Here is a 26,887-nt window from a genome sequence, read left to right as displayed (position 1 = left end):
CCCTTTCGTGGCAGAGCCTCCAGCAGAGGAGGTGCTCGTGCCGAAGGGAGACGTGGAAAGAAGAAAGGAACCAAGTCCTTTAAGGGCAGAGTCTGACTGCCAACTTCTTCAGACAGCAGTGGGAGCCAGACTCAAGAACTTCTGGCAGACCTGGGAAAAGAGAGGCGCAGATGCACAATCTGTGAAGTTGCTCAGAGAAGGGTACAAGATCCCGTTTGTACGAAAACCCCCTCTAGCAACGTCCCCCATCGATCTCTCTCCCAGGTACAGAGAGGAAGACAAGAGACGGGCATTGAAACAGGAAGTGTCTCTCTTACTAGAGAAGGGAGCGGTAGTCAAAGTCCTGGACCATCAAACCCCAGGATTCTACAACCGTCTCTTCTTGGTGTCCAAGAAGACAGGACGGTGGAGGCCGGTGCTAGACGTCAGTGCGCTGAACGTCTTTGTCACAAAGCAGACGTTCTCCATGGAGACCACAAAGTTGGTTCTAGCAGCGGTCAGAAGGGAAGACTGGATGGTCTCGTTAGACCTAAGGGACGCCTACTTCCACGTCCCCATCCACCCGGACTCCCAACCTTTTCTGAGATTCGTTTACGAAAAGGTTGTCTACCAGTTTCAAGCCCTGTGCTTTGGCCTAAGCACAGCTCCTCTTGTGTTTACGAGGCTGATGAGGAATGTAGCCAAATTCCTTCATTTAGCGGACATCCGAGCCTCCCTCTATTTGGACGACTGGCTTCTCAGAGCTTCTTCCAGTCGTCGCTGTCTGAAGGATCTAAAGTGGACTCTAGATCTGACCAAGGAATTGGGTCTCCTTGTCAATATGGAAAAGTCACAAGTGGTCCCATCCCAAACTATTGTGTATTTAGGGATGGAGATTCACAGTCTAGCTTTTCGGGCTTTTCCGTCGGCCCCCAGAACAAGCCAAGCCCAGTTATGCATCCAGAACATGCTGAAGAAGGAACGATGTTCAGTCAGGAAGTGGATGAGTCTGATAGGGACGCTATCATCCCTGGAACAGTTCGTAGCATTAGGAAGACTACACCTCCGTCCTCTTCAATATCACCTAGCATTTCACTGGAAAAAGGACAAGACGCTAGAAGCGGTCTCGATCCCAATTTCCGAGAAGATGAAGTCTTGCCTGACATGGTGGAAGGACAGTATCAACCTCAGAGAGGGTCTGCCCCTGGCTGTTCAGACTCCCAACCATGTTCTCTTCTCGGACGCATCGGACGTAGGCTGGGGCGCGACATTAGACGGTCGGGAATGCTCGGGAATATGGAACTCGAGTCAAAGGACAATGCATATCAACTGCAAGGAGCTACTGGCAGTACATCTGGCCTTGAAAAGCTTCAGGTCTCTCCTTCAAGGCAAAGTGGTGGAGGTGAACTCGGACAACACCACGGCTTTGGCGTACATCTCCAAGCAAGGAGGGACCCACTCACTGACGCTGTACGAGATCGCAAGGGACCTCCTCACCTGGTCAAAAGGTCTAAACATATCGCTAATTACGAGGTTCATCCAAGGCAACTTGAATGTCATGGCAGATTGTCTCAGTCGGAAGGGACAAATTCTTCCAACAGAATGGACCCTCCACAAGGATGTATGCAAGAGTCTTTGGGCCACCTGGGGCCAGCCGACCATAGATCTCTTCGCAACCTCGATGACCAAGAGGCTCCCAATTTATTGCTCACCAATCCCGGACCCAGCAGCAGTTCATATAGATGCCTTTCTCCTAGATTGGTCTCATCTAGATCTATATGCATTCCCTCCGTTCAAGATTGTCAACAAGGTACTGCAGAAGTTCGCCTCTCACGAAGGGACAAGGTTGACGCTAGTTGCTCCCCTCTGGCCCGCGAGAGAATGGTTCACCGAGGTACTTCGATGGCTAGTAGACGTTCCCAGAACACTTCCCCTAAGGGTGGACCTTCTACGTCAGCCACACGTAAAGAAGGTACACCAAGGCCTCCACGCTCTTCGTCTGACTGCTTTCAGACTATCGAAAGACTCTCGAGAGCTAGAGGCTTTTCGAAGGAGGCAGCCAGAGCGATTGCTAGAGCAAGGAGAACATCCACCCTTAGAGTCTACCAATTGAAGTGGGAAGTCTTCCGAAACTGGTGCAAGTCAGTATCAGTATCCTCGACCAGTACCTCTGTAACTCAAATAGCTGACTTCCTCTTATATCTGAGGAAAGAACGATATCTTTCAGCTCCCACTATCAAGGGTTACAGAAGCATGTTGGCATCAGTCTTCCGTCACAGAGGCTTAGATCTTTCCAACAATAAAGATCTACAGGACCTCCTTAAGTCTTTTGAGACCACGAAGGAGCGTCGTTTGGTTACACCTGGTTGGAATTTAGACGTGGTACTAAGATTCCTCATGTCAGACAGGTTCGAGCCGCTACAATCAGCCTCCCTGAAAGATCTCACCTTAAAGACTCTTTTCCTGGTTTGCTTAGCCACAGCTAAAAGAGTCAGTGAGATTCATGCCTTCAGCAAGAACATCGGTTTCTCATCTGAAACGGCTACATGTTCTCTACAACTTGGTTTTCTAGCCAAAAACGAGCTGCCTTCTCGACCTTGGCCAAAATCGTTCGATATTCCAAGCTTATCGAATATGGTTGGAAATGAACTAGAAAGAGTCTTATGCCCTGTCAGAGCTCTTAAGTTCTATTTAAAACGAACTAAACCTTTAAGAGGCCCGTCTGAAGCTTTATGGTGTTCAGTTAAGAAACCATCTTTGCCTATGTCAAAGAATGCCTTATCCTATTTTATCAGACTGTTAATACGAGAAGCTCATTCCCATCTGAATGAGGAAGACCAAGCTTTGCTGAGGATAAGGACACATGAAGTTAGAGCTGTCGCAACTTCAGTGGCCTTTAAACAAAATAGATCTCTGCGAAGTATAATGGACGCAACCTATTGGAGAAGCAAGTCAGTGTTCGCGTCTTTTTATCTTAAGGATGTCCAGTCTCTTTACGAGGACTGCTACACTCTGGGACCATTCGTAGCAGCGAGTGCAGTAGTGGGTGAGGGCTCAACCACTACAATTCCCTAATTCCATAACCTTTTTAATCTTTCTCTTGAAATGTTTTTATTGTTGTTTTTTGGGTTGTCCGGAAGGCTAAGAAGCCTTTCGCATCCTGGTTGATTTGGCGGGTGGTCAAAGTCATTTCTTGAGAAGCGCCTAGATTAGGGGTTTTGATGAGGTCCTGTTGTATGGGTTGCAACCCTTGATACTTCAGATCCTAGGGGTCGATCAGCATCCTGAGAGGATCGCGAGGCTCCGTAAGGAAGACGTACTTAAAAAGGCAGAGTAATTGTTCAAGTCGACTTCCTTACCAGGTACCTATTTATTTTGTTTTTGTTATTTTGATAACTTCTAAAATGAAATAAAAATTCTTAGCTCATAATAATGTAAACATATAATGCTGGTCTCTACCCACCCCCCTGGGTGTGAATCAGCTATTATAATCACCGGCTAAGTTAAATATTGAAAAATGTTATTTTTATAATAAAATAAATTTTTGAATATACTTACCCGGTGATTATAAATTAAAGGACCCTCCCTTCCTCCCCAATAGAGACGCAGTGGACCGAGGAGAAAATTGAGTTCTTTGTTTACATTGAGTACTGGGTACTTGGACGACAGATGGCGCTGTTGGGCACACCCGCAACCTGTATAGCGATCGCTGGCGAATTTTTCCTTAGAGTTTTCTGTCGAGCAACAGAGTTGCAGCAATTATAATCACCGGGTAAGTATATTCAAAAATTTATTTTATTATAAAAATAACATTTTTTTAAACTGCTCTAACAGCCTTAATTTTCGTCATAGAGAGGTCAGGTTGGTCTCATTCTCTTGGAAAATGCCTGAAGTTTCTGAAAATTTGTCAAAAATATGCAAAAAAAAAAATGTAAATAGCAGTTTTTTGCAAGGACGTACCGGTACGTCCATGGGGGTAAAGGGATGAGTTTTGTGAAACGTACCAGTACGTCCTTTGGGGGTAAAAGGGTTAACTTGCTAAGTGAAAAAGACCTAGGACCAATGCCTTTCTTCAGACTTGAGAACCTTCTACAGTTACCTGAACGTAACGGGATTTCTCTTGCTTGAGGGTACACTCGGGCACTCTATTCTATAGTCTTTATCTTCCTTATTTCTTTTATAGTTTATATTTGAAAGGTTTATTTTAATGTTGTTACTGTTATCGAAAGATTTTATTGTTTATTACTGCTCTTGTAGTTTATTTATTTTCCTATTTCCTTTCCTCACTGGGCTATTTTCCTTGCTGTAGCCCTTGGGCTTATAGCATCCAGCTTTTCCTACAAGGTTTATAACTTAGCAAGTAATAATGATGATAATAATAATAATAATAATAATAATGATAATAATAATAATTATGTCTAGTAGCTCCAACTGTATCAGATGGGGAAGTTGACTTGCAACTGGGGACCAGTCTTTGGCCTCTCTTTGCTGAACAAGTTTGTTTATCAAACTCTGTTTATCATAGAGATGGTGAGTACTATGCAGTCTGCTATTTGAGAGGAAGACTTCATAGTCTTAGTGAATCCATTGATCAGTGTTTAGGTGTGTGGTCCTTTGAAAAAGTCTCATAGGTGCGCCCCATACGAGCTATTGAGATGAGCGTTGGACAAAGATCAGACTCTCTACATGGTCTTTAGGCTAAGGGTAGCATCGGACAACGATCAGACTCTTTACTCGGTCTTTCAGCTAAGGGTAGCATCGGATAAAGATCAGACTTTCTACTTGGTCTTTCAGCTAAGGGTAGCATCGGATAAAGATCAGACTCTCTACTTGGTCTTTCAGCTAAGGGTAGCATTGGATAAACACAGCCTCTCTACTTGGTCTTTTGGCTAAGGGTAGCATCGGATAAAGATCTGACTCTACTTGGTCTTTCGGCTAAGTAGCATTGGATAAAGATTAGACTCTCTACTTGGTCTTTCACCTAAGAGTAGCATTGGATAAAAATCAGACTCACTACTTGGTCTTTTAGCTAAGGGTAGCATCAGAAAAAGATCAGACTCTCTACCTGGTCTTTCGGATGAGAGCAGCATCGGACAAAGATCAGGCTCTCTACTTGGTCTTTCAGCTAAGAGTAGCATCAGATAAAGATTAGACTCTCTACTTGGTCTTTCAGCTAAGGGTAGCATCGGATAAAGATCAGACTCTCTACTTGGTCTTTCGGCTAAGGGTAGCATCGGATAAAGATCACTCTCTATTTGGTCTTTCGGCTAAGTAGCATTGGATAAAGATTAGACTCTCTACTTGGTCTTTCAGCTAAGGGTAGCATCGGATAAAGATTAGACTCTCTACTTGGTCTTTCGGCTAAGTAGCATTGGATAAAGATTAGACTCTCTACTTGGTCTTTCAGCTAAGGGTAGCATCGGATAAAGATTAGACTCTCTACTTGGTCTTTCGGCTAAGGGTAGCATCGGATAAAGATTGGACCCTCTACTTGGTCTTTCAGCCATCCTTATCACCAGCAAAGCGAGCTAGCAAGCTTTTGACATCTTGAATGTTACTAGTCAGGATGGAGGGAGGTCTCCTTAGCTAGTTCCTGAATTCGTGGTCAAGACCCAGCTGTCCGTGATACCAGGTTCCAGTCCTTCATCTTTGCTCAGGAGGCATCTAGAGGTCATTAAAATGACTGGCCCCTTTGTCCTGCAGTGGGTACACGGTGATTTTGGCCTGAGCTCCAAAGACTTTTCTTAACACTAGTAGGATAAAGAAAAAGATACCTACGAACTGTGTCCTTTCAAGCTTCGTGAGACCGTTAATTGCTCCCATTCACACCAGTAAAGGTGTTGGAGCTCCAACCCAGGCAAGGGGTCATAAAGTTAGGGATATAGGGTCCTCCCTAGGCAGGAGTGTGTTGTTATTATTATTATTATTGCTTGCTAAGCTACAACCCCAGTTGGAAAAGCAGGATGCTATAAGCCCAGGGGCTTCAACAGGGAATATAGCCCAGTAAGGAAAGGAAACAAGGAAAAATAAAATATTTTAAGAACAGTAACATTGAAATAAATATCTCCTATATAAACTATAAAAACTTTAGCAAAACAAGAAGAGACAAAAAGAAAGATAGAAAAGTATGCCTGAGTGTACCCTCAAGCAAGAGAACTCCAACCCAAGACAGTGGAAGACCATGGTACATAGGCTATGACACTACCCAAGACTAGAGAACAATGGTTTGATTTTGGAGTGTCATTCTTCTAGAAGAGCTGCTTACCATAGTTAAAGAGTCTCCTTTACCCTTACCAAGAGGAAAGTGGCCACTGAACAATTACAGTGCAGTAGTGAACCCTTTGGGTGAAGAAGAACCATTTGGTAATCTCAGCGTTGTCAGGTTGATGAGGACAGAGAATATGTAAAGAATAGGCCAGACTATTCGGTATATGTGTAGGCAAAGGAAAAATTAACCATAACCAGAGAGAAGAATCCAATGTAGTACTGTCTGGCCAGTCAAAGGACCCCATAACTTTCTAGTGGTAGTATATCAATGGGTGACTGGTGCCCTGGCCAACCTACTACTGTACCTGTTAACGCAGATTTCCTTTACTACCCACTACCTGCAGGAATATACCCTCAAGTCCTTTGGCAACTTTATTCTTAGGCCTCTGGTGGTTACTCGACAGGTTGTGGAGCCAGCCTAACTCTCTCACGAGACAAGTTGCATCTCGTCCAAGATGGCAGTTTTGATGTAAATCTAAATTGAAAGGTAGAATTACTATCTTTCTAAACTTCATTTTTTCCTCCCTCTTGGGGGTGCAGTGGTCATGGCTGCTATAAGCTGAACCAAATGTCAGATGCAGGGGAGCCTCATAACCTAGCAACCTGTCAAGAAGTAATTCTTCCGCTCTCCCAGTGGGAGTATAGACAGAATGTATGTAAATCTATTTTTTAATGTGTCTACATTCAGACATACTGTATCCTATACACACAAAGACATGGGTTTTTATACAACCAATCACCATTTATCTTGGTATAAGCCTAACTTTGTGCCTGTGACATTTCCATGCCCAGACCATTAGAAAGATGGCAGGAGTCATCACCTTAATTCCTATATAGGACCAGGTGCTCTAACATCTCCCTGGAAAATTAAACCAGCTAGATTCTAGTTCATAGGGTCTTCCTCCCCCCCAAGGACAAGTTGCTTATTAAAGAACGATGGTTTGTATTAATTTAGGAGTAAATCACAATTTTTTTTAGTACAGTAGTTTGTATTTTTCCTAAATATATAAACTGGAGTCCTTGCAAGTCCTAGACCTAAGGTCAAAAGTGAGTGTCCAGCTGACTGATAGGTGGGTTAGGCTTCCCCGCCACCTGCCGGTAATTATAACTATCTTGTTAAATTTTAGTGGCCTTTCCAGCATCACTGAAGTCAGACAGTACTTTTATTAAAGGACTCAGATTTGTGTAGTTGGGAAAAATACAAATTACTGTACTTTAGAAATTTATGATTATTTTATAATAGTTTGTTCCATAACATATGGAAAGTATAAATGAATTTAAATTGATCACAGCAATAATAGATTCCCAGAAGTTGATGTTTCTATCTTCATTTTAATCAGTTAGAAAGTGTGCTGAGTGAGTTCTAAGATTTATAAACTATGCAAGATTTTATTCCATTGATATTCAGATAACTAGAAACCCCACATTAAATGTCGACACTATCTTTGTAATTCTATGTCAAGTGAGATCATGAAAAGTGCAATCATATACAGTAAAATTTATACATTTCTGTTCGTAGAATGGAAATCACATAATTTACTGTTTATGCCCCACACCTCCATTTATTGGCATACAATACTAGTTAGCTTTCTTAGTGAGTGATGTGTTAACCTTCCCCCACCCCTGTACCCGGTATTATTTCTGGGTATCCTTCTCCCTATCTCTTTTATTAGTTCAAGTAAACTTTTCTGCAGTAGTTTTCTTGAATGGCAGATCTGAGTGTAATTGCCACGTCACTAGAGTACAAGTAAGAACTCGGCTCTTAATCGTGTCTGTATCAAGTGCATATTAAATTATGATAAAAGGTTTGTATAAATGGAACTTGTTTATTCAGTATTTCATGCAAAATATCTGGACTGTCTCCAGGTTCGGGTGCTATATGTGCAGCCTATGAGTATGGAAATGCTAACGTGCCGCTACTTCATGTCTGGTCGCTGTAAATTTTCAGAAGATTCTTGTCGTTTTTCCCATGGGAAAATTGTTGATGTTTCTGACATCAGAAAATACAGGTATCTACTGCCAGAGACACCCTTTACTCTTTTTAGGATTAGGATGTATGTTCAGTACCATTTTACAAATGCAATACCCAATGTTTTACACATTTTTATATTTCTCATTTAGAAAAGTAGACCATTTTAAATGGGGTCACTTACTGAATTATCCATTTTTTTTATATAATTTATTTAATCGTTTAATTTTACCTTTAGAAACTGTACTTGCAAGCCTGAAGAGTCGGGTATCGCAGTTGTGTAAACTAGTAAAATTACACTATGATATCAATAATATAAAAAAATTTACCTGTACCACTTTTTTAGTTAAATTTATTCAGCCATTTTCATGATTTTTGATAATGCTTTCTTCTCAATTCTTAGTTAGTACACTTACTTTGAAAATTTAGTAGCTTGGAGGGTGTACAATAGATGCATATGTTTTACTTTCATTTTCCACCTTTCCCAAATTTCTTTTAGATGCTGGTCTTCTTTTCTCAGCCAAGTTGTAAGAGAAGAATGTTAACAATAATTTGATTTCTATCCTCTTAGACAAATGTTTCTTGAACGAAGAAAGTTCATATGAAAGTTCTCCTTATTTTCTTCTATCCAACCTCTTCTTAACTTTCACTTCATAATGCAAATACTGGGTTTCCCCTCAGGCCCCAGCACTGAGATATATGGCTAAAATTATTCCTAAATCCAATCCAGTCCTAATCACGAACTGTAAGGATATTGAGCATAGTGACATTAACTTGTTTTGAATAGTAATAATAGTAACATACAATAGTAGAGGTAACTCCTTGACGAGCATTTTATTACACTTTTTTTTAAATATTTAACTTAGCCGGTGAATATATAATAGCTGCTACTCTGTTGCTCAACAGACACATACATAAAAAAAACTCGAGTGATCGCTATGCAGGTTGCGGGTGTGCCCACCAGCGCCAACTGTCGGCCAGATACCACTCTCGTATGTAAACAAAACCTTCAATTTCTTCTCTGTCGACGTGTCGACAAGACGTACTTTTACTCGCTGTAGAACCTGGAGTTTTCTCAACATATTTGGTGAAGTACTTCATTTTGGTTTGAGCTTTCGCAGTGCAGGTGTTTTATCTTCATCTTAAATCTTGGACTCGTTTTTGGATAGATTTAATTTTTGATGACAAAGAGAGTATGGACTTTCTTTGACTTTTAAATGGCCTACCCTTCCCTTAGACGGAAGTGTGTTTAGGCTTTTAGCAATTATCTTATCACGTTATAAATTAATTATAGATTTTCCTCTATATATTTTATATCTCACCGCCTTTATTAGGCCTCTTCGATTAACTTTCCATTTATAATAAACATAAAAATAAATTTTTAATGATTTGTTTATATGAGACCTTTCCTGAGAGTAGGCGGTCCTAACTTGGAAATCGAAGTTAAACAACGTTGAGCCCTTTCAATCGTAAATAGCTTTTAAAGAGCTAATGATTTAAAACTTTTTAAATGAATATTTTTTAATAGATATTTTATGAAAGATTTTCTTTGAATAGTCTTCGTACTGTTTCAAAGATGAACTAACGTTTAGTTTATTTATGCTACGCAGTTTGCGCTCTATCGTTACGATAGAGAGAGAGAGTATCACGGTTTCACTTTGCAGAAAGAGTAAATCGATTCTGACGTTTTGTTCATTCTTCTTTCAAAGCTTAAATGTTTTAAATTCTATTTTAAAGGAACTTTTTAATTGAAAAACCTTTCAGTTTTTTTCCTTTGGTCAAATAACATGTTTTTTTGACGTAACGTAAGTGGGCTCTTCTCTTAGGTGCGAAATCAAGAGAGAGAGAGAGAGATAGAGACGGAGGGAGAGAGAGGAGAGAAAACGTTCCGTTCAAGCGGGTAACGTTGTTCTCGAGTTACTCTGTTATTTTGCGCAAGTTAGCAAGAAGAGGAGCTTTTAGCACTTGTTGGAGAATTGGTAATGTTACTCCTCTATGTAAATGTGTTTGTGGTAGCTCAAGTCCCACTGATTACCGCCCAATTTCCATAACTCCCATATTATCTAAAGTTTTTGAACGTCTTCTGGCAAAACGTCTTAATAGGTTTGCTGAAGGTAATCATCTATTCCCTAGTTTGCAATTTGGTTTTCGTAAAGGCCTTGGAGCATGTGATGCCCTTCTTACAATCTCCAATGCAGTACAGAAATCCCTTGATTGTGGTCGTGAAGTTCGTATGATTGGCCTTGATTTTAGTGCTGCCTTTGACCGTGTTAATCATGAGGCCCTTGTTTTCAAACTGAAACAGTTGGGAGTGGGTGGGTCGTTTCTTAGCATTATTATTGATTTTTTAAGTAGTAGATCTCAAAGAGTAGTTGTTGATGGGCACCATAGTGAGTATAGGAATGTGATATCCGGTGTTCCACAGGGTAGTGTTCTTGGCCCATTACTTTTCATACTATATACACATGACATGTGGTTTGGCCTAGAAAATAAGCTTGTTGCATATGCAGATGATGCTACTCTCTTTGCATCAATTCCATCCCCTGAATGTAGACCTGGGGTTGGTGAATCCCTTAACCCTGGATAGGTACGGTGGGTCGTTTGCGACCCCGAGCGTCAAAAAAAAACAGGTTTTTCTCACGTGACTCACCCCTGTGACTGAATTTGTGGGTGATCGACCTGCAGGAGGTGTCTCCCCTACACGCTCTAGTAGTGTCCAGATGTGCATTGCTGTAGCTGTACTCCTTCCCCGATTTCTGAGACGCGTCGGGGTCGTTCGCGTCCGAGTTTACCCTTCTGAGGTAGTTTGCATAATTATCAAAGTTATTACGTATTATGAAATTGTCGTAGAATGGTGCAACTTGTATAGGTTATCAGTTGTGGAAAGTCTTGGTGGATTGTTTGGCTACCATGTGCATGTTTTTTTTTTTAGTTAAAATGTCGTTCATCACCACGAGGACCATTTTACCGCGAGTGCCCCTTTTTCATTTTTTTTCATTTTTTTGCCAAGTCATTTTTCCGTAAGATATTGCTAAATAGTGTCGTAAAACTTTTGCTTGTTTAGTGTTGGAAAGTGTGTCTAGATGATCTGGCTACCCATGCGTGATTTTGTTTTTGTCAGATACGACGTAGTTATTGGTATATTGGGTATTTAACTGCGGTTGCCAATTTCTGTTTTTTTTTCAATATTTGTAAAAATTTACTACGTAGTAAGGAATTGCCGTATAGTATTGATTTTTTTTTCATGTTTATGTGTTAGAAAGTGTGCCTTGATGGTTGGGCTAACACGTGCATGTCTTTTTTTTTATCTGAGATGCCGTATATTAGAATATTGGGCATTTTTCCGCGAGTGTCCCTTTTTATCTGTTTTGCATTTTTTTGCTTAGTCATGTTACCGTAAGGAATTGGCAAGTAGTGTCGCAAAACTTATATTTTTATAGTGTTGGAAAGTGTTTCTAGATGATCTGGCTACCCATGCCTATTTTATTTTTAGCCAGATATGGCGTATATATAAGTATGTGTTCGATTTTCCTGTGATTGCCATTTTTTCGTTTTTTCCCATTTCTTTCAAAATTACTACGTACTAAGGAACTATCACAGAGTAATATTTCATTTATATGTTTATTTGTCGGAAAATATGCCTTGATGGTTTGCCTAGCACGTGGCTGAAATTTTTTTTTTCTGAAATGCCGTATATTAGAATGGCCATTTTTCCACGAGTGCCCCTTTTTATTTGTTTTGCATTCTTTTGCTTAGTCATGTTACCGTAAGGAATTGGCAAGTAGTGTCGCAAAACTTATATTTTTATAGTGTTGGAAAGTGTTTCTAGATGATCTGGCTACCCATGCCTATCTTTTTTTTAGCCAGATATGGCGTATATATAGGTATGTGTTCGATTTTCCGGTGATTGCCATTTTTTCGTTTTTTCCCAATTCTTTCAAAATTACTACGTACTAAGGAACTATCACAGAGTAATGATTCCTCTAGATGTTTATTTGTCGGAAAATTTTGTTTACTTTTTTTTTGATTGAATATCATCAAATTTTTTTAGCTAAAATATTGTTTTACATTTTTTTTTCGATTTTATTTCCCTTCAAAAAAAAATTTTTGGGTCAGAATTTTAATTTTATAGTCGTAAAATAATCGACAATTATCCAGCAACCCACCATACAATTTTTATGCATATCCAATAATAATTAGATTAGTAAATAACACCTTGAAATTGACATACCCTTCCTACATTTCAAGTGGCAGATTAGGGAGTCTGAGTCAGTGTGGTTGGCGGCCATTTTGTGGACATATCCGAAGCGTAAGCTGCCCTATCTATATATATTCTTGTTCCCTATAGAATTTGTGATATTTTGGTATATTTTTACCTGCATAAATATCATATTATATATTAAATATATGTATTTTTTTACGAAATTTCCAAGTACTCAAAAAATTACCTTTAGATATGGCCCCTGATATAAATGTAATTTACAAAATAATGAAGATTTTTTTACATATTTCTATTTTAGGATAACATATGTTTATTCCCTAAAAAAATTAGCCACTTCCTATTTCATTTGGGTACCCAAAAAAATTCATGAAATTTGGACAATTTTTTTTGGCCAAAAAAAGTTACCCTTTTTTTCTCATTTCAGATCTTCACCTCCATGGGTCTGACTTCATCCAAAATACATCAAGATGTGTCCTAAACATTCAAGAATCAATTCCTAAAAGGATTTGTGTATATATGTATAAACTTTTTTTTTTATGAATTTTTATGTCAGGTCTTTTTTTTTTTCTACTTATTTTTTTAAAATATTTATAATAAATAGTTTTTCTGCAGATGAGTAGTATTTATCTTTACAGTTGTTTTAAGCATTCATTGAAGTTTTTTTTGGCAAAAGAAAAAAGGAGGTTACTGCAAAAACTGATTTTTCAAGAATTTTTTTTGGCGTCGGGGTCGTTCGCGTCCGAGTATACCCTTAAAGGGGTGTCCGAGGACCGTACCTATCCAGGGTTAATAGAGATCTAGCTAAAATTAGTGCATGGTGCAAGTTATGGGGTATGAAGTTGAATCCTAACAAAACTCAAAGTATGATTGTAAGTAGGTCAAGGACGGTGGCTCCTCAACATCCGGATCTCAGTATTGATAATGTTTCTTTAAATTTGTATGACTCTTTCAAAATTTTAGGTGTGATTCTCGACAGCAAATTTACTTTTGAGAAACATATAAGGTCTGTGTCTTCTTCAATTGCACAAAAAATTGGCTTATTGAGAAAGTCTCTTAAGATATTCGGTGATCAATCTATTCTGAAGAAGTGTTTTAATTCTTTTATTCTACCTTGTTTTGAGTATTGTTCTCCTGTCTGGTCTTCAGCTGCTGATTCTCATCTTAATTTGTTGGACAGAAACTTACGGTCTATTAAATTTCTTATTCCTGATCTAGATATTAATCTCTGGCACCGTCGTTCAATTAGTTCATTATGCATGTTGCATAAGATTTTTCATAACTCTGACCATCCTTTACATTCAGATCTCCCTGGACAATTCTATCCTGTTCGTAATACTAGGCTGGCAGTTAATTCTAATAGCCAGGCCTTTTCCATCATAAGACTCAATACCACGCAGTACTCTAGAAGTTTTATTCCAGCTGTTACCAAGTTGTGGAATGATCTTCCTAATCGGGTTGTTGAATCAGTAGAACTTCAAAAGTTCAAAGTTGGAGCAAATGCTTTTTTGTTGACCAGGCGGACATGAGTCTTTTTATAGTTTATATATGACATATTTGTTTTTGAAGTTGTTCATAGTTTATATATGACATATCTGTTATGACGTTGTTACTTTTTTTAGAATGATTTACTGTTAATTTGTTCTCTTCAGTTATTTATTTCCTTGTTTCCTTTCCTCACTGGGCTATTTTTCCCTGTTGGAGCCCCTGGGCTTGTAGCGTTTTGCTTTTCCAATTAGGGTTGTGGCTTGGATGGTAATAATAATAATAATAATAATACTCTCGTCCCTAGTCTCTGTACGGGGAGAAAGGATAAAACGTTTTTAGTTTTTTATTCTCGTCCCCAGGCAATGTACGGTGAGAGATGGAAAACGTAGTTTTGAATGAACTTGTGTTTAGTCTCTTCCCCTGCCACTGATTTTTTATCTTAAAATTGTTTACTGTTTTTTGCTGGTATTAATGTGCTTGCATTATACGACTGATTTCGCAATTACTACCTTTTGATGAGGGTAGAATTGCGTGCTTCAGGTAGAAATCAGTAGAAGTTTCGATTTCAGTGAAATAAGTGCAAAACAGAAAATCGTAGTGATAAAGTGATATTGCTCAAAGTGTTATCAGTGTTGCGACCGAGGGTTCGTCTGTTCGTGCCTGTCGTTCGCCTAGTCCGAGACCTCTTGCAAGCTCCCAAGCCCAGGGGAGAAGTAATGTCGTACGACTTATGGGTTCGAGAGGCCTTGATCAGCGAACAGACGTTCCCTCTATGGTATCGGGTGTATCTTACCAAGATCACCCCTACAATAAGGCGAGAGAGACGATTTTCTCCTCGTCATCCGAAGGCTTTTCGCATAAGAAACCTGAAACAAGGTTTCGAGGCCCTTAAGCGAAAGTCAGTACTTTCAGGACAGGTCCAGCGTCCTGGTTGTAGCCATTAGGACAGCTCTGACCCTATGCAGTCATCGGAAGACTGCTCGCCGCCTAACAAAAGCGTAACACAGACTCCGAGAGTCTTTTTGTTGGCAAGGTTTTGCGGTCACAGACGTTACCCTCGTCTCTTACCGCAACCATTTCCGTTGATCCTAAATGGGTTGTACGGCAAGACATGCAGAATAAGCTTGCCTCCCTTATGGAAGACTATTCTGCCGATAAGTCCGTTGAGCCTGCCGTTTATCTCATCGAGATCCTGGCTTTCAGCCACCCTAACGTTCCTTTGTGCGTCCTGTTGACGTTGGCGTAGCTAAGTCACGTCAGTCAGGTTGTTTAGAACCACACTCGATGCGGTCTCGTGTGGATTTTCAGCCACATTTGGACGTTAGGCCACTTGCTGATGCTCCTGTTGACGTTCAGGACGTTCGCTAACAATCGGAGTTGACTTGTTTTGACGCTGAGCGTCAACCTCCGCATTCTAGAGTTGTTTTGACTGCTCAGTCTAGGCGGTCAAAGCAGTCTCGAGTGGACGCTGTGCGTCCTCACGCACCTGTTGTTGTTGACAGTTCACAGACTGTCAAGCAGTTACATGACGTTGCGTCCTGGTCTCTCGCACCTGTTGTTGTTGACAGTTCACAGACTGTCAAGCAGTTACATGACGTTGCGTCCTGGTCCGCTACTAATGCACCAGTGCGTGTGGACTCTGCTTGTAAAGCATTGCCACCACGGTAGGTCTCTCCCTTGCTTGAGACTCAGCCATTATCGGACAAGGTTCCTTTAGATGAGGAAGTTGCTGTTCCCCCTCCTACTGATATTCCCTTGAGGACTCTGTCAGATGGAGAGGAGCCTAAAGCTGCTTAGCCCTCTATGGACTTTAAATAAATCATGCTGATTTTTATGGATCTTTGTCCGGATCTTTTTGTAACTGCTGCTCCTCGTTCGCCTAAACGTCAGAGCTTACACTAGGCCTAGCTACTTCGAAGCCGTTGTTTTATAAGCTAGTGCTCTCTCGCTCTCCTAGAGAGCTTTACGTTTGCTAGGCGACTGGTTTATCACCAGGAGGAGTTTGGGGGATACAGCCTTTGCTTTCCCTTCTTTTAAACTGGCTTATAGAGCGAGAGTCTGATATGACACGAGAGAAGTTCTCGGCTTGGGAGTTCCTGCCTTTGCCCAGATAGACTTCTCAAACCTCATAGACTCTCCCTGGCGCCTGGCCATGAGACGCTCCAAGATTTTACAGGTCAACTTCACAGCTGTTTTCTAGCCTTTGAAGTTTTGCTGTACAATTATGTCATGCATAAACAAGGCTTTCAGGGATGGCTCCAATGATCTGACAGCCACGTTCTCTGTAGGAACAAGTCCCTCAGGGATGGCTCCATGATTTGGCAGCCATGTTCACTGCAGGAGTACGTAAGAGGCAAGTGCGCTCAATGTGTTCATTGTCAAGACAAACTTCACGATGAAGTCTACCAGGCTGTCTTGACAGCATTTATGGAAGGCGACCGGATGGTCTCTCTCGACCTTCAGGAGGCATACTTCCACATTCCTATACACCTGGATTCCCAACCGTTTCTGAGGTTTGTTTACAGGAATGTGGGGTACCAGTTTCCACCTCCCTGTACTTGGACGACTGGCTTCTCAGAGCATCGTCCAGCCTTCGCTGTCTGCAGGATCTACATTGGACGTTGAGTCTGGCCAGGGAGTTGGGACTTGTGGTCAACCTTAAAGTCCCAGCTGATCCCATCCCAGATTATTCTATTTTTGGGGATGGAGATTCGCAGTCAAGCCCTGCTCGAAGTCCAACTAATGCTGAAAAGAAAACGTTTATTCAGTCAGGAGTTGGAACAGTCTCGTAGGGACTCTCTCATCCCTTGAGCAGTTTGTCTCACTAGGGAGACTACCCCTTCTGCCTCTCCGGTTCCATCTAGCCTCTCACTGGAACTAGGACAAGACATTAGAGACGGTATCATTCCCAGTCTCCGAACCAATAAAGGCATGCCTGAAATGGTGGGACAGCAATATCAGTCTGAGAGAGGGACTATCCCTAGCAGTCAAGAACCCAAACCACGTGTTGTCCTCAGACGCGTCGAGTTTGGGTTGGGTGCGACCCTGGACGGTCGGGAATGCGCGGGTCTGTGGACCTCAAGTCAGAAGAGCATGCACATCAACGGCAAGGAGCTATTACCAGTCCACTTGGCCTTGATGATATTAGGAAGCGTCTTCGAAACTAAGTGGTAGAGGTCAACTCAGACAACACCACAACTGGCGTACATCTCCAAGCAAGGAGGCACACACTCCTTCACGCTGCTCGAGATCGCAAGGGACCTTCTCTTATGGTCTAGAATTCGAGGCATCTCCCTGTTGACGAGATTCATCCAGGGGGACTTGAACGTCTTGGCAGACTGTCTCAGTCGGAGGGGTCAGGTGATACCCACGGTATGGACCCTCCACAAGGACGTGGGCAAGAGTCTTTGGGCTTCTTGGGGTCAACCCACCATAGACCTCTTTGCCTCCTCGTTGACCAAAAGGTTACCAATCTTTTGCTCTCCAGTCCTAGATACAGAAGCAATCTACATAGATGCGTTTCTACTGGATTGGTCTTTAATGGACTTATATGCATTCCCACCCTTCAAGATAGTCAACAAGGTACTGCAGAAGTTCGCCTCTCACGGAGGGACAAGGTTGACGTTGGTTGCTACCCTCTGGCCCGCGAGAGAGTGGTTCACCGAGGTACTTCAATGGCTGGTAGACTTTCCTAGAAGTCTTCCTCTAAGGGTAGATCTGTTACGTCAGCCCCACGTAAAGAATGTCCATCAAAGCCTCCCCGCTCTTCGTCTGACTTCCTTCACACTATCGAAAGACTCTCAAGAGCTAGAGGTTTTTCGAAGGAGGCAGTCAGTGCGATTGCAAGAGCTAGGAGAGCTTCTACCATTAGAGTATACCAGTCGAAGTGGTAAGTCTTTCGAGACTGGTGCAAGTCAGCATCTGTGTCCTCGTCCAGTACCTCTGTAGCCCAAATCGCAGATTTTCTTTTACATCTGAGAAAGGTTCGCTCCCTTTCAGCTCCCACGATTAAGGGCTACAGGAGCATGTTGGCTTCGGTCTTTCGACATAGAGGCTTAGATCTTTCCAACAATAAAGATCTCCAAGATCTCCTTAAGTCTTTCGAGACCTCTAAGGAACGTCGTTTGGCAACTCCTGGATGGAACTTAGACGTGGTCCTAAGGTTCCTCATGTCAGACAGGTTTGAGCCATTACATTCAGCCTCCCTGAAGGATCTCACCCTCAAGACACTTTTCCTAGTGTGCTTGGCTTCGGCTAAAAGGGTCAGTGAACTTCATGCCTTCAGTAAGAACATCGGCTTTTCTACAGAAAAAAGCCACTTGTTCACTTCAACTTGGTTTCCTGGCCAAAAATGAACTGCCTTCTCGTCCTTGGCCTAAATCTTTTGATATTCCTTGCTTATCAGAGATCGTAGGCAACGAACTGGAGAGTATTATGTCCTGTTAGAGGTCTTAAGTTCGATTTAGCTCGTACTAAGTCATTACGAGGGAAATCTGAGGCATTATGGTGCTCAGTTAAGAAACCTTCATTGCCTATGTCAAAGAATTCTTTGTCATATTTTATCAGATTTTTTTAATACGAGAAGCTCATTCTCACTTGAATGAGAAAGACCGATGTTTGCTTAAGGTTAAGACGCACGAAGTTAGAGATACAGTATAGCAACCTCCGTGGCCTTCAAGCAAAATAAATCTCTGCAAAGTATTATGGACGCGACTTTTTGGAGAAACAAGTCAGTGTTCGCGTCATTTTACTTAAAAGATGTCCAGACTCTTTACGAGGACTGCTACACACTGGGTCCATTCGTTGCAGCGAGTGCAGTAGTGGGTGAGGGTTCTACCACTACACTTCCCTAATTCCAATACCCTTTTAATCTGTCTCTTGAAATGTTTTTAATATTATTTTATGGGTTGTTCGGAAGGCTAAGAAGCCTTTCGCATCCTGATTGATTTGGCGGGTGGTCAAAGTCATTTCTTGAGAGCGCCCAGATTAGGGGTTTGATGAGGTCCTGTTGTATGGGTTGCAGCCCTTGATACTTCAGCTCCTGGGAGTCTGTCAGCATCCTAAGAGGATCGCTGGGCTCCGTGAGGAAGACAGACTTACAAGGCAGAGTAATCGTCTAAGTCGACTTCCTCACCAGGTACCTATTTATTTTGGTTTTGTTATATTGATAACTGCCAAAATGAAAAAACTCTTAGCTTATACGCTGTAAACATAATTAACTCTGGTCTCTACCCACCTCCTTAGAGACGCAGTGGGATGAGAAGAAATTGAAGGTTTTGTTTACATACGAGAGTGGTATCTGGCCGACAGTTGGCGCTGGTGGGCACACCCGCAACCTGCATAGCGATCGCTCGCGAGTTTTTTTTATGTATGTGTCTGTCGAGCAACAGAGTAGCAGCTATTATATATTCACCGGGTAAGTATATTCAAAAATTTATTTTATAATTAAAATATAATTTTTATGTACTATACAGTATTCATGCACTTCTGTATAAAATTTTGATTTTTCAAGTCCCATAGTTCTTTCAATAATTATCTAGTTCAATCAAGTCTTACAGTGTAGTAAAAAGAAAGGAATGTTGACTGTGATTAATTATTTCTCCTTGTATGCAAATGGACTTTAGACAAAAGAAAGTTCATCTACAGTTCAACACAGGAATTCTTATTACACACTGCTCTGAAGAAATGCACCCGGAGAGTTCCAGTGTGCTATCTCACTGACCACTCATGCCATCCATCCCTACACATCTGTTCAGTTACTTGCAGCACAAGCAAGGGTGTGACAGGATGCATTTTCTCATTGTGGTGTGCCAGGAATTACTGTCTAACTGTACTTGAGGAGAGGCCCTTCTCTAAGCTAGTGCCTTGATTTTAGATAATTTAACCCTCAAACAGGAATCATTATAAGGACTCTTGGCAAACCAATTTTTTATGTAAACTGCCACCTAAATGGTACAGTTGTATGGGATTTTAAAGAAAGAAGTTACATGGACCTTAGTGAACTATCTTTTTAAGGTTTAAGTTTAATAATTCCCAAAACACTTTCTGCAATTTTAGGAATCTAGATAAAAAATAAATAGGGACTAATGAACGCCTTTCCATTTCTTTGTCATTTCAAATAGAGGTTATAATAATTTTAATCTTATATCTCAAATTTTGTGAGTTATCTTGGCAACTTTTAATTCCGGATCAAGAGTTTACCCAGTAATGATAATGAGGTTGGTCCCTATAACTATAAAATGCATGAATTATTTTGATAAATACTTTCAGTATTGATTAATTTATTACTATGTACTTTCATTATTATTAGCAAATAGTTTAGCCAGACCATTACATTACACTGCCAAATTCCTCTTTATAAGAAAATCAGTCATTTAAGTATTATGGATTAATGTTTCAAGTAGTTCTTGTGAAAAACTCGGTGAAAAGTTGTTCCAAGAGACAAAACTAGTTTGAAATGGGAAGTTTCATTTGGTTTTACTATATATTGATAACATGCAGGTAATTTATTTAGCAAACTCATTCTCCATCTGTATCATATCATTGTCTTTATAGTGAACCAGTTTATGAAGACTTGCAGCCTGGGAGCAGAGTTTTAGTTCAGCACAGTGAGGACTTGTGGGCAGCGGCAACGATTCAGGACATTTTGGAAGATAGATCGGCATTTTGTGTGAAGTACGACAAAAGTAAGAAAGTGGCAGAGGTGCAGGCAGTCCAGATGATACCAATGATTTGTGAAGATGGGCCAGACAATGATGAGGTTAGAGTTGCTAAACTGCATTTATTAATGACACAGACATTTAGATTTAGTGAAAACAGGCTTCATAGTAGTGAATATGATCCTCTAAAGGTCACTGGATTACTTGTGGTATTACTTGTCCAAAAAAAAAAACCCAATTGCATTATCGCAAACATATCATCATCATTAATCAACTACGTTGTATCACTCATGAATAACTCAGATCTAACTCCAAAGAATAATATTCATAATTATACAGTACTAGGGAAAGAAAATTACAAAGGTTTTCCAATTAGGGTTGTAGCTTAGCTGGGAATAATAAAAATAATAATAATAATATAGATCATGTGTCAGTTAGAGTAGATTGGAGAGCAGGTTTTTTTTTTTTTTAATATAAAATACAGGGAAAAAGTAGTTGGATGTATACCTGATCTATCTGGTTGAAATTAAAATTAAAATACTTGTTATAGTAATAATTGGAAATGAGTATACTTTTTCAATAAATATGATTGAGGCAGAATAAGTTTTATACGTAAGAAATACAAATAGGAATTAAAGGAGGAAATGATAGATATGAGCTAAGGTTAATGAGTGGGAAAAACATTTATGGCTTGAAGGTTACTCTGATTAGTAGAGGAAAGGGTCGGCCAATGGCCCAAAGACCGATCATCCATACAGCGCTTAAGCCCCCTCTTCACCCAAGCTAGGACCAGAGAAAGCCAGGTAATGGCTGTCAATGGCTCCCCCAAACCAAGGACGGCGAGGATTCGGAGACTAATAGAATCTATCAGGCTGTAGGGGGTCTCAAACTCCCATCCAAGAGATTGCAGGACAGGGATGTTTCCAATAGGCTACCATACCCCTTAAAGATTCAAGGATGGAATCATGAAATGTTTTGTGAAAGAGAAAAGGGCCATTGCTAAACTACAGATGATTGTATTGTAGATTATTAGGAAATTAGTATTGCAGGTCATGAACAAATTGATATACAGTACAGTATTCATAGAGTTTCATGGGCCCATGGTAGGTTAGCTTAGGTTTAAATGTAAAGGATTACTATTGAGGTTATGGTGAAATAAAAAAGTCCCCTTAATATAGGTGGCAGAATGAGTGTACCATACATAAGTTAAAATGAATATCATACAGTATTAGGATAAACTTTTAAAAGATCTATTTTATGGTAAATACTAACCATATATTTCAGTTCTGACTTTAATACAAGTTCAACATGAAGACAAACCTAGGAAGAGATTTCACTGTCAATTTAGCTATTGCCTGTACTTTTAATACATTGGTAGTATTTTACTGGATTATTATATCAGTTGTATGATGTTTACTATCTTAAGCTTCTCTACTGACCGTTTGGTAGTTTTGGGTCATCAGGTACAACTTATATACAGAAAGCTAAAGCCTTTAAATTTCAAACCTATATTGATGGTCTTATCTAATGGTTGCTGTATTCAATTATCTATACAGTATTACTTCTAAGGATAACCTATCATATTGTACAAGAGTGTTTTGGCCTTGTAGAAATAGTTTTTAGATACATTCAAGGTTAGTTTTAAAATTAAAACTGGCTTCCTATCTGTTAAAGCTGTAAATATAATATGCTTTCACAAACAGCACTTTCATAAGGTTTTAATTTCATGCTCATCAGGAAGCCGACTCTATAGAAGAGAAGATCCGTGATGATTATTCAATAAGATCGGGTAATGAAGAAGGTAATGAAGAAATGTCAGATGAAGATGATAGTGATGACGAGCGAAGTGTATTTGTCCCTACAAGCACTTGGTTTCAGTGTTCGCTTACTCAACGCCTTGGAGACTGGGAAAAGTACACAACAGTAAGTACTGTTATGCATTTGGTACAGTAATAGAAAAATCTGTGTTGTGGTTTTCCTGTTTATTGTTTATTTAATCACAATATATTAGTTACAGCTTTATGTTTTAAAACCATTTTAATTTTTGCACATAGAAATCATTGCAATGCTGTACTTATTCATATGCTTTAAAGTTGCAATCACAAAGTTAAAAGTTCTACCATAGTAAGTGAGAGATTTCCATTCAGTATGCTTATTACTGTGTCTGGCTGGAAGGGCCAGGTTATATATAGCCAATTCTTTTTAGTGAGGCAGATTTGTACCAACTCGTAGGGGTGCCCTTTTCTCTCGTAAAAAGTTTCCTTATCGCTGATTGGTTGGACAAGATAATTCTAACCAATCAGATAGCAGGACACTTTTCTGAGCTAAAAGGGCACTGCTGCAAGTCAGTCCAAATGCGCCTCATTAAAAGAAATTGAGTATAGGAAAAAGGTTTGGTTCAGAAATTTATATATTTACACCATGTTTTCTGCAGAGCTATTGACAGCTGTGTTTAAAGGTTTAAAGGCTGCTCATGAATGGCTAAGGGAAGGGACAATGATACAGTATTGCCCTAGCAAGCAGGAAAATACTTTTAGAGACTAACCATACATATGATCAGCACCTAAGCTAGGACCAAGGAGGGCCAGGCAATGGCTGCTAAAGTCTCAGCAGATAGACCTATAGGCTCCCCCAAACCCACCATCCTTAGCTCTCAAGGATGGTGGGATTGCAGCTACCAAAGGAACTAACAAGTTTGACCGTAATTCGAACCCCATTTTGGCGTTCACCAGTCAGGGACGTTACTGCGTCTGCCACCACAGCCTGTCTACGTTATTTAAAGCTGCTTTACTAAAGATCTGAAGCAGTCCCTTTGGTCCCAGTCTAGGTACTCATTGCCTATAATTTGAATTCACCTATGCCTAGTTTCAGCCTTATTTTTTTGCTCATTCCTTCCCATTTGAAACCATATACCCTTTACTTCATAACTGATTTATATACTTTTAGGAAAATTGCACCTTAGTAGAAAAAGGAAAGGTATCAAAGTAAAATTTGTGGTGGTATTTTTGTCAAGTGTTCCACCCTTTTGTTACTTGACTTTTTTATTCCTTCTGTGAGGGCATCATCACATTGAGCCTTATGTTACCCCATTAATGGAGCTAAAGGTTCTTCAGAGCTTTCTTCTGGCTCCAGGTATATTTCTTTTTGCCAATTTATTTCCATTCATTTGGTCTCATCCTACTTATTTGTTCAACTCCCCAAAATATTTCTGTACCTTGCTCCAGGTTTCAGTTTTAATTTAGAAGCATGAATTAACTTTTTGACAATAGGAATTGAGATTAATTAACTTTTCTTGTTGGTAATATTCAAGAAAATTACATTTAGTATGTTTAATATGGTTGAGTATCTGCATTTTAAAAGCTATTAATTATTATTGTTAATTGTTTGTCATTTTTTTAAAAAGTTTTTATGATTACATGGCTGTATGAGTATTAAAGGTATGTATAGTGCGGAAGCGAGATTCAATCTTGTATTCTTTGATATTGAAGCAAAACAACAGAGTAATGTATTTCAACATTAAATATTCAGGTAAAAAGAGGTAAATAATAAAGGATTTAGGAAACCAAAATAGATTTATAATGATAGGAGAACAATGGCTAGGCAGAGCAAAGCAGAACAGAGCAGTATAGTAGCACAAGTCCTTTACTGAGCTTGTTGATGACTTTATATTCAGCACTAGTTTTATGTGTAAAATTAATGAACTTTTACAAATTGCTTCAAGTTATTTTTAAACTTATTGATTACAATACCGTATTACTGTTAAGACTTGCATGAAATCTCCCACCCATTTGGTGTGTAATTTATATGATGTATTTCTTGATTATTTAGTCATATTTCCTTTATTTTTCCACCAGCACCTCATAACTCCATTTATGAAAGCCTGTGTGGTCATTGTCATCCTTTTTGAGTTGTTTTTTCTAATAGTCAGGCCTTCTCCATCATGAGGCTCAAAACTACACAGTATTCTATAAGTTTTATTCTAGCTGTGACCAATTTGTGGAATGATATTCCTATTTGGGTAGTTGAATCAGTAGAACTTCAAAAATTGAAACTTGCAGCAAATGTTTTTATGTGGAACAGGCTGACATAAGTTTTTATAGTATACTGTATATATGAAATATCTATTTTGATGTTACCATTTTTAAAATATTTTATTTTAATTGTTCATTAATTCTCATGTTGTTCATTTCCTTTCCTCACTAGGCTATTTTTCCCTGTTGGAGCCCTTGGGCTTATAGCATCTCCCTTTTCCAACTAAGGTTGTAGCTTAGTTAATAATAATAATAATAATAATAAATAGCTAAATTTCAACAGCATTTTACTCTTGGACACACTTGTAGTTTTTAAATGCCCATATTTTTTATAGGAACAATAAATTCTAAATTATAGTAGATCATGAAATGATTAATTTTTTAATCTTTGTTTTCAGGGCATCGGCTCCAAACTAATGCAGAAAATGGGATATATTGTGGGCACAGGCTTAGGCCCATCCGGAGAGGGAAGAGTAGAACCTGTAGTAGCTTATGTGTATCCTCAAGGAGTCTCTCTAGGTAAAATGGATAATTAATTTTATCATTAGTTCTATAAAGAAGTGGGGGAAATGACAAGAGGAGGAATTTTTTTGCAATTTTTATTTAGATGACATCAAGTTGACACTTGGTTATAGCATTTTAATTTCGAAGGTAAGAGTCTTGGAGATAAATGAGACTTTACCTAACATACTACAATTTGTATTTTCATATCAAGGCATTGGGAATTTTAATGAAACTAAAGTTTTTTTTTCTTTCATTCGTCACCAGATCGTTGTATGGAGTTGCGAGAGGCATCAAATGGCGAAGAGTTACTACAGGTGGAGAAGAGGTTAGAGAGGGAAAAGAGAAAGGAGGAAATAAAATCTGCACAAGTAGCAGAGAGACTTCGAAAACGTACCTCTGTATTTGATATAATCAACAAAAAATTGAGTGGAAAAGGTTGGTAATAAGTATTAAATGATTTCTGTGATATAGAAACTAGCTGTTAAGGATAATTGTAATTCCTGTGCTATACCAGGTTTCTTCACAACTTATTGGTAACAATTTTTTGGGGGTAAATGTCTTAATACTTTTGTTCATTACAGTTCATTAATCTTGATATGCCCTATTCCTTGTTGAACTATCCATGTCACACTTATTTGCTTCAGTGCAAAAAGTATGATACCACTCTTGTATGGATTGTTGCTGTTGCTTTGTAATTACCTACTAATTTTTTCATGCAATGTATCAATATTTCAAGCATTTCATTTTATGTTTTATGGAAGGGAACCAACATTCACCCTTCTCAGGAATTTATTACCATGTGAGTCATCATAGTTTTAAGTTTGAATTGGACAAGTTGCTACAAAACTTTCATCTTTGCACTTTCTATTGTATTTTGTAGCTTGGTAAGGGAGACAATGTTTTGTGTGAATTTTGATAATTTAAGCTTCTTTTTTTCCAGCTGTAATTGAACTCTTGTCTAGGGCTTAAATCTTCTCCAAGTCATGATTGTGTATAGAAAATCAAGTACGAAACAGCCCAAGTGAGGGAATCTATTATAGTCAGCCCTCCGGTATCATGGGTTTCGACGTCACAGTTTCGATTTCTCTCAGTATAGTGATCCACATGGTTAAGTAGTTTCAATTTCTCAGTTAGGACTACTGCAAGCAGGCTGACGTTTTCTACCCCCCCCCCTGCCATTCACACCTTTTCCCTCGCTGCTTCACACAGAAATGAAAAAAAACAATCAAATATACATGACAGCATATAAACTATGTGGTAAATAAACCCTTTGGATAGAAATTTTCATTTCAGTTATAAAAAAAGATTCTTTATCTGTCTCCCACTATGACAAGAAGTTTCTTACTTATACCTCTAGCTCACCACGAGAGAGGAAGTCATGGGCACCCCGGTCACACTCTCCACAAGACACGAAGGCTCACGCTTTCTAGCCTCGTGCGGAGCAACGATCCAGGGAGATCAATCCCACGAGTCCCTTAAACGGCACTCCTCTCAAACGCAATCACGATCTCCCCGATCTGGCGATAAGAACTTTCAGCCCTTGAGGCCACAAGCATGTTCTAGCAGATCTTGGTACCAGGGATCAAAGATAGGAAACAGTTATGTTGACCTCACAATCGCCATCAGCAAAAACCAAGAAAGAACAGTCTACCTGACAATGCTCTTCTCCCTATAAGGAATCTCGGTCCCATGGTTGCCAAAATTCTTTGGAAAATATATCCAGCCTTTGGACCTCTGGTTTAAGATGACAAAGGGATCAGAGAGGACTCCT

General features: G+C 39.6%; 1 protein-coding gene across 4 annotated transcripts in view; it reads left to right on the top strand.

The window, feature by feature from the left end:
• The window catches only part of LOC137621620 (zinc finger CCCH-type with G patch domain-containing protein-like), a 67,958-nt gene that overhangs the window by 37,464 nt on the left and 3,607 nt on the right, over positions 1–26,887 (top strand). For all 4 annotated transcript variants that reach the window (XM_068352066.1, XM_068352063.1, XM_068352064.1 and 1 more), the window contains 5 exons: positions 8,113–8,255; positions 20,478–20,682; positions 22,319–22,504; positions 25,011–25,131; positions 25,381–25,551. In XM_068352066.1, coding sequence (XP_068208167.1) covers positions 8,113–8,255; positions 20,478–20,682; positions 22,319–22,504; positions 25,011–25,131; positions 25,381–25,551 — 826 coding nt within the window. The remainder of the gene's footprint in view (positions 1–8,112; positions 8,256–20,477; positions 20,683–22,318; positions 22,505–25,010; positions 25,132–25,380; positions 25,552–26,887) is intronic.

This window comes from Palaemon carinicauda, chromosome 28 (genome assembly GCF_036898095.1).
Source record: "Palaemon carinicauda isolate YSFRI2023 chromosome 28, ASM3689809v2, whole genome shotgun sequence".
Lineage (NCBI taxonomy): Eukaryota > Metazoa > Arthropoda > Malacostraca > Decapoda > Palaemonidae > Palaemon > Palaemon carinicauda.
Note: the sequence above shows the minus strand (reverse complement) of the source record. Positions and strands in the feature narration are given on the sequence as shown.